Source organism: Hirundo rustica, chromosome 4, assembly GCF_015227805.2.
Source record: "Hirundo rustica isolate bHirRus1 chromosome 4, bHirRus1.pri.v3, whole genome shotgun sequence".
NCBI classification, from domain to species: Eukaryota; Metazoa; Chordata; class Aves; order Passeriformes; family Hirundinidae; genus Hirundo; species Hirundo rustica.
This window is the reverse complement of record NC_053453.1, coordinates 76,178,907-76,187,387: the sequence shown is the minus strand read 5'-3', so window position 1 is coordinate 76,187,387 and position 8,481 is coordinate 76,178,907. Positions and strand designations below refer to the sequence as shown.

The 8,481-nt window shown below is 52.2% G+C and overlaps 1 protein-coding gene across 22 annotated transcripts; it reads right to left on the bottom strand.

Annotated features, from left to right (window-relative positions):
* Positions 1–31: 31 nt before the first annotated feature.
* LOC120752183 (uncharacterized) lies at positions 32–8,481 on the bottom strand. 22 transcript variants are annotated; one of them, XR_009207790.1, is made up of 8 exons: positions 7,139–7,293; positions 6,152–6,248; positions 5,623–5,817; positions 3,203–5,152; positions 2,918–3,078; positions 2,638–2,741; positions 562–705; positions 32–332 (listed from the first exon to the last, which is right to left on the bottom strand). XR_009207790.1 is itself a non-coding variant. In XM_040062899.2 (6 exons), the coding sequence occupies exons 1-5, from the start codon at positions 7,702–7,704 to the stop codon at positions 648–650; spliced, it is 564 nt and encodes a 187-aa protein (XP_039918833.1). In that variant the 5' UTR covers positions 7,705–8,481; the 3' UTR covers positions 32–332; positions 562–647. The 22 variants fall into 22 exon arrangements, 7 of the variants coding, with proteins under 7 accessions (XP_039918833.1, XP_039918831.1, XP_039918832.1 ...); XR_009207788.1 differs by having other exon boundaries at positions 5,623–5,737; XR_009207791.1 differs by lacking the exon at positions 7,139–7,293 and adding an exon at positions 6,626–6,694 and having other exon boundaries at positions 5,623–5,737.

The window sequence follows — 8,481 nt, the reverse complement described above, 5'->3', positions numbered from 1 at the left end:
GCAATACAAAAGGATGAAATTACTACTTAAGGAAACACATAAGGGAAAAGAAACTTTCACAGCTGGGCCAGGTGTGTCAGGGAGGGCTGTTAGCAGGAGAAGAGGCTCCAGCTCCTGGCAGGATTTGCCTCTCATCCCCTCAAAGGCCCAGCTGCAGCCTCTAGGCAGTGAGAGTTCACCCCCTGTCTCATGCAGATCGGCCATTCCACTCACAAACCTCCTCCTCCCAGGAATGCCCACGTGGCCAGGCCCTCCACAAGCGCAGTCAATGCTCATCAAGGGTCCAGTGGCTCCCAGCAGTTGGGCCAAAGACTTGCAGCACCTGGAACACCCTGGAAGAGAAACACGGGAGCTTGTGGAACCAAGGAACGGAGGAGCTGCCCTGTCCCAGCTCTGCCTCCACAGCCAGCAGCAGGGCAGAGGCTGCCCTCAACCCCCGCCAGGGCTTCCCCTGCAAAGGGCAAACACCTGCACGCAGCTGGGGACAGACGTGGCACAGCCTGAACATGCTCCAGGAGCGCCTCCAGAGGGGACAAAGGGACAACCCCAAACGAGACTCACAAACAGGGGCTCACAGAAACTCTCCAACACCATTTGCTGCTGCTCTCGCTGCCAGGGCCCCGAGAACTTCTGGGTCCCCTTCTTTGTCACGTGCTTGTCGGTGACTTGGAGAAGACAAGGTTACATTCACTTTCTGAGCAGGCGCTGAAACCAACAGAGAAGCACAAAATGAGACAAAAATCCTCCTCCCCCATCCTCTAGAGTCCCAAGTCAGGAGAACCAACAGAACTCAACAGTTCTGTAGGAGAGCAGAAATCCAGGTAGACTTTTAGCTCAAGTAGAGGAATAAGCTACTTCTTCCCACTCCTGGGGAAAAACTATGGAAACAGGAGAGCCAAGGCACCAAATCAGCTCGGTCTGTACAGCAGGTTTTCTTCCAATGCCCCTGGCAGACAGAAGAGACGGGCCCTGCCCATCCCCACAGCACACTGCTCTCACTACAGTACATCCCATGATCCACACCCACCCAGCCCTTCCAAATCCAGAACCCAGCACCAGTCCCAACGGGCTGCCTCACACACAACAGGTTTTTCCAACCCCTGTCACACCTGAACACCTTGGGGTCCTCAGGTACTGCAGGACTTGGAGCAGAATCAAGCTCAGCAGTATAAGAAGGGTAACGCTGCTTAATTCTCTTGCCAATTCCTGTAAGAAGCTAATTTTCAACTGTTTATTGCGTGAAAGCAAAGTTAAATAAAACAGCTCTGGGAAAAAAATCAACAGCAGCTATCACAAACTCCATTGGGAATCTCCTTCAGGCTGAGCCTAAAGCACCTGTGTCCCCAGGGATGGAAAAGAAAAACCCAAATAAATGAGTCCCGCCTCCAACAGTGCAGGAAGACAAAGACAGGACAGCACAGACGCAAACAGCTGTGGGAAAACTCCTCCAAGTCGCCACGTTCCAGTCTTGCTTTCCTACAAGATTCAAAAAGAAGCACTGTTTTCATCTAAAACTCACAGGATCAAATTCCTGAAAATATTCCATGCAGCACAGCTCCCAGGATGTGTACTGGACAGTAGAAGTGTTTGGCCAGGGGCAGCACCAAAGACACAGACACCAGCTTCAGGAATCCAGCCTCATCGACCAGAGCTCAAAGCAGCAAAGAACTCCAAACAACAAAGCCCTGCAATGCCCCTCACCACTGCTACCAAAGAGAGCAGCACCACAGGGACTGAGACGCAGCACCAGGGACCCTGAGACTTCACCATCCTCCAGAGCCACAGCCCGTGAGCTGGGAACCCCCTGTCCCAGCCAAGCACTGGAGAGCCTCTCCCATAACCGGGAATTCCCACGGGCGCGTCCACCCGCCGGCAAAGAGGCTTCCAACTGTGCTGGGACAGGGCCCAGCTCGGACAATTGGGTGCCAGCAACAGGCTGACACAACGTCCAGTGCGGCAACAGCCCGGCTCGGCTTCCTCGTGGATTGGGCCCCAAGCCTGGCCAGGGCTTCAGGAGCAATCCAGGAGTTCCCTTGTCCCTGCACCTCCCCACAAGGCCTTGGGCAGCTTCTCAATAGAGAAAGGTCAATCCCTGTTTTGTTAATGAGCAGATAACCCAGATCCTAGCACTAACCATCCTGTGGCTTTCATCAAGAAGTGGAGATAAATAGAACATTTTGTGGAAGGTTCCATCAACAGCTCAGCTTTGGCTCAGGCCTTTGTACATTGGTGACCAGTACACACCCACAGGCACTCAAGTGCTTCTTTACATCTCCACAAGCACGGCCCAAGCCTCCCACACACAGGAACATCAAACTTTCCTAGTGTACCGATAGAGACATCAACAGGTTTAATTTGATTTTATTCTTCAGTCAACAACTAACCCAATTAACTACAGGGCACTTGGACTGCTTCGTGCGGAAGGGTCAAAGGAGCTCCCGTGCATCCTTAAGTACAAAGCACAAAAACAACAACCAGTTTTGATACACAAAAGGAAGCAGAAAAAAACCAGAAGACGTGATCCCACAGACTAGAAGGTATTGGCTTGCCTTTGGGTGTAAGGCCCCAGAAGTCCATCCTGCATTCAAAACAGGGAACTCAGCCCAGGTGGACAAAAGCACCAAGCATTAGACAAACCTTTCAGCAGAAGTGTCATTCTGGGAAAATGGTGGCTCCAAGTCTCTTCGCCTCATCCCAAGCCTCTCTTCATCCTCAGGGATCACTGCACTCGCTCCAGGGTACTTGGCAGGGAAAAAGAGCAAGCGGAGACTTTGGGGCTTCCCCAGGATCTTTTCCCCTTTGCCTGCCTCATCAGGCAGCGCCCAGTGGCTGGGAAATGCTCTCTGGGAACCCGGGGCAGGCCACAGCCTCTGAGCATGGCACAGATCCCCCTGCAAGGGGAAGGAAGGATTCTTACCTGTCCCCAGGATCCCCACGGCCACACGCCAACCACAACCGCAGCATTTGCCAGCCGAGGCAGGCAGGACACAGCCACAACCAAGATCTCTCCCTCAAGCACAGCACGGATCAACTGCCCAGGAAAGGAAGGGCTGCTTGAAAGGGCAGGACAGCTCCGCCCTGGGACAGAGGCAGAGGAGGAACCCGGCAGGCCATTACACCCCTGAGCACCGCCAGACAAGCGCTCCAGGCTGCAATGCTGCCCATCACATCCCTGAAAACCACCCGTCACCGTCATACACACCAGAAGAGCTGCAGCAGAGATCCAAGCGTGCCCTGCAACTGCCAGAGACAAGAACAGCTTCAGGCCACTGCTTCCCTGAGATGAAAGTGAAAACATCAACATCAGCTTGTTATCTACGAGGGGGCTTGAGCTACAAAGGGGCACACCTTGGAAGCTTTCATTCCCATCCAAGTTGAAAAACTGCCCAGAAAAATCACCTCAACCAAAGCTGTGATTTGAGGGAAATGAACTGATTGCTTCCAGCCTGTTGATACAATTCTGTGCAGTTTGTACTGCCTAGACTACCTCTAAAGTTATACCAAATGCATCCCATTCCTCTGTTTACATGATATCATTATTAGAAGAAACTATTTAACCACTTTTGAGGCTCGTCCCTAGTTCAGTTGACATTTTCCTTTGCAGAGCTTTTCAAAGAAGCCTCTGCTTCGCCTCTCATAGGTGCTTAAGCGTTGTGACCACGATCTCACATTCTTCCCTGTGGATTTCAGAAGAGCGCTGAATTTCAAGAATAGGACAATCAGTTGAAAACTCTGAGAAATAGACAGACGAGAGAAAGGCTGTGCTTGGTGGGGAAACACCTGATTCCTCTAGATCAGCAACAGCAGAGCTGACATTGCAGTGCAATAGCCATAAATACATTTACTTACACGAGGAAAGGCCACAGAGTTCCCACAGATTTCTGACTTACCCAAGGTGCTCCACAGCCAGAAGGGCACAATTACCAGCAATCGGCGTGTCCGCTAGAGCTGCCAACCTTATTCAGGCCGGGAACTTTGGCTCAGAAATCCCTTCATCAGCTCACAAATTCCTGGAGGCTCATTCAAGTCTCAGTGGAATACGATTCATTACACTGCACAGACAAGGACCTTGCACCTGTTGGGAACAGCCCAGCAGCTACACAGCCCTCTAAATGCTCTGAGGGAAACAAACAGAAGTCTGCCAGTTGCAGCAAGTGCTGTTTACTTCATGACAGGAGGCAGCTCTATATCAGAGCTAGCACAATACCCCCTCAAACTCCAGCATCTCCCAGGGGTTTGGCCCCTTGACCAAGAAATCCCGAGCTAGAAGGAAACCTGGATTTTCCTACTGCACTGGTACCAAACATCAGGAGGGGGGAATATCCCAGATCATGTCTCCCCAGCCCATCTTCAGGCTTCTCTCCAAGCCCTCCCAAGGGGTCCCAGGGCAGAACAGAAGCAGCACCCAGCCTACAGCTCCTCGGTCCTGAGAGGAGGACACCTCCATGGCACTTCCAGGAGTACATCAGGGCTGGGAGGAAGCTCACCAAAGGAAATACCAGGTCTAAAACCTTAAATCCTTGCAGGTTTGTTTGGCCAGGGGGCAGGGGCAGCAGCAAAGACACAGACAGCAGCTTCAGGAATCCAGCCTCACCGACCAGAGCTCAAAGCAGCAAAGAACTCCAAACAACAAAGCCCTGCAATGCCCCTCACCACTGCTACCAAAGAGAGCAGCACCACAGGGACTGAGACGCAGCACCAGGGACCCTGAGACTTCACCATCCTCCAGAGCCACAGCCCGTGAGCTGGGAACCCCCTGTCCCAGCCAAGCACTGGAGAGCCTCTCCCACAACTGGGACTTGCCACTGGCACATCCACCTGCAGGCAAAGAGACTTACAGCTCTGCTGGGACAGGGCCCAGCTCGGACAAATGGGTGCCAGCAACAGGCTGACACAACGTCCAGTGCGGCAACAGCCCGGCTCGGCTTCCTCGTGGATCGGGCCCCAAGCCTGGCCAGGGCTTCAGGAGCAATCCAGGAGTTCCCTTGGACCGTGGACTCCACAACAAGACCACAGGTCTGATTCCATGGTCTTGTCCAGCTTCTCAGGTACAGAAAGGACAATACTTTTCCAACTCCATTTGCTGCTTCTCCCTCTCTGTCAGGGTCCCAACAAGCTCTGCCTCAGTGCTTGTCCTACCCTTACAAGTGACCTCAAGAGAAAGAGAAAAACAAAAAACCCACAACAATTATTACTGCTCACTCTGGCCTCAGACTTTACATTCACTACTGGGTTCAGCCTTCTGGAAAGAGAAGCAAAGCTCAGCCTCCTGGGGCTGATCTGTCCATTCCCTGGTCTGCTCTCACAAACCCTTCAACCGCTCTGCCAAACCCGCAGAGCTACAAGAAAGCAGTCCTTAGCCACAGTCACTTCTCCTAACACACATTTCCCATTATGTATCCAGAGCAATCCAAGCGCTGATTTTACATTTCCCACACAAACCCCGCTGATTTACATTCCAAGATCCCACGCACACCAAATTCCCACAGTGCGCCAAGAACCTACAGGGCACTTTGGATGTATCCTTAAGTACAAAGCACAAGAAGAAAAACCCAATCTTGCTCTGTGAAAACAAACAATGAAAACTGCAGGAAATTCTTCCACAGAACACAAGACACGTACCTTTAACCCAGGCAGGTAATTAACTGCAGGAGGGGACCACCTGGCAGGAGAACGCTGACCAGCCAAACACAGAGCACAGAACCAGGGGCTGCCTGAGTGCCTTGAGGTGAGCATGCTGAAGGTAAAGGATTGAAGGTAAAGCAGCAGGAGGAATTAACTCTGCACAAATACTTGGTGAGAAATTCCAAGTCAGAGCTACAATTTAACAGGAAAATTACAAGAAAGACAATAGCACAGAAACACTGGCTTAAACCAGACTATGACCTGACATGCTCTTGCTCAGAGTGGTGCTTTACCCTATCATTCACCCCACTGTGGGACCACATCACAGTGCTGAATCACCCTCCCCTGCAAGCTTTTCAGTCTGTACCTTCCATCCCTCAGGAGGAGCCTGAATTAACAAAAACACCCCAATGCTCCCTGCCCTAAGCACAGATACAGCAACACCACCTGGAAAGGGAGCAAAACTTCACAGCTCCCACCCCAAACACGAACCCTGGCCAGAACCACAGACACAGCAAAAACTTACAGCTTAGAGGAATTAGGGAAGGAAAGGCTCTGTCTCCCATTCCTTGCCCAACAGGCTCCAATTCCACACTGCGAGTCAGGCCTTTAACTGCAGAAGCCTGCAGAGCCAACATAATTCTGGTCTATAAAGGACCTTCCCAAAGCAATTATCTGGCCCAGCAGAGAGCAAAACCCTCTGCACTCTACCAGAGCCACGGGAAACCCAATCCAAGGGTAGAAGCTGATGCAGAAGATACAAAAAGCACCACTTCAGCCCTATAATGACCAGGAAAAAGACAAACTGTGGCAACTCGTGCCTCCTAACTCCTCATTAGGGAAGGGCTTAGAAACCTGAGGCCTACCCCAGGAGCAACAGCCTCCCCAGCATTAACATAGCTTCAGCTGGGGCCACCAACATCGGCCCTGCACCACACCACACGCCCAAACATATTGACTCCAACACAGTTCAAACCACTGAGTTAAACCATGCGCTTACCTCGTTAAACAGCCCAGGGGAGGAGACCACCATCACACACCAAAGGCACGGCCACAAACACCGTCTCCCACCCAGCCCTTAGAAACCCGCCCCCCCCAGCTCATGATTGGCCGATGCGCAGAGGCGCTCGCAGCGTTGATTGGGCCGTGCGCCCAGGGGCCCCCCCTCCGCCCCGCCCCCGCAGGTGTGCGGCGTAACCGCCCCGGAGCTCCGGGAGCCTCCGGTGGAGCTGCAGCACCGCCCGACCGCCGGCAGGGGGCGCTGCCGGAGCCCCGGGACAGCCCCAGCACACGTGAGGGCGAAAAAACCGTTTCTGCCGCTCTTAACAAATCGACTCTGAGCCACTGTTTCAACTCCATGAGAACTATTTAAACATTGTTTCAAGAATCCCAAGGGACATCGGCCTTGGAACTCTCAGCAACTGCTCAGCTTGGCTACTTCAAAGACTTCCCCACCCAGGAAACCGAGCGCTCCCAGCCTGTAACAGCACATCCGCTACAAAGCCGATCAAACCTTCCACACACAGACGACACGAGGCTGCTGCGAGTCCTCTATGGGCGGCAGCAACAGCTCCCGGGGACGTGAACAGCACCCCCCCGCTCACAGCTCGCTCAGGGTGGGAGCGCGGGGGTGAGTGGGGAGGGCGGGGAGCGGCGGGGAGGAGAGGGGAGAGGGGAGAGGACGGCACAGGGACGGGACGGGCCGAGCGCCCGGCACGGCACAGGGACAACTCCCGGGACGCCGGCCGCGGCGGGACCTCGGCCGATCCGGGCGTCCCCGCCGCTGCCTGTCGGCGCAGGCCCGGCTCCCGCCCGCCCCCGCCCGCCCGCGGCGCCGCTGAGCCCCCAAGCCTGTCCCCCCCACACCTCGAAACGCCGCGGGAATTCGCGCTCGGGCCGCGTCGTGGTCAGGATAGCGCGCAGGCAGCCGGCTAGACGAACCTCGGGGTCCTTGACTTTCCCCGCCTTCTCTGCCGCCATCTTTGGAAGGTCGAGTAGCAGCACTGCCCCGGGCTCACATCCGGGGCTCCCACGCACGGTGGGGACAGGGACGGGGGGGGCTGCAGTACCGCTCTGCATGCACAGGGTGGCAGCACTGCCTCGAGCTCACAGCCCGGGCTCGGGGACAGGCAGAGAAGGGAGGTCAAAAAGAACGTGCCCAAAAATCCCCTAAAAGAAATGCCCCAAAAGATCCCCAAGCGCAACTGCCACAACCCTGCCACTCACCAAATTCAAACCAAAAAGTGCCTTGATTGTAGGCTATATTTTAAATTTTTAGTATTTATTATGTTCATGTTTATAATTACCATTTCTGTTTTAGATCCGTATCTATGTATATTAGATATAATACACATAGCATGTCATAACAGAGATTGTATTTATTTATATTGCTGATATTATTTTTTGTATTTTACATTCCACTTTTTATTAATTATACTTTCCTATTTTTGCTATTGATTTTTAAAAATTTGTGTTTATATTTTAAATTATATTTTTAACTATACGAATTCATTAACCTGACACATCAGAACAACAATTAATTAGAATTAAATTAGCCTGCTTTTCTAAAGGGTAAAAATTTATTTCTCATTAAAATAATATTGGCAGATTTTCTCTTTCTGTGTTTTTTTCCGAGGGTTTTTTTGTTTTTTTTTTTCTTTTTGGTTTTTGTTTGCTTTGTTTTGGATTTCTTTCTTACTAAACAATGAGGTTTGGAGAGTTACAGAATGAAAAAAATCTACTTTCTTTTATTGCTGCCTCTGAAATACACCCCGACATCAAGTGACTGCTGCTAACACTGTTCGTGGGTAGAATGAGACCTGTTAGGGGATAAAAAGGAAAAAAACGGCACCGTGG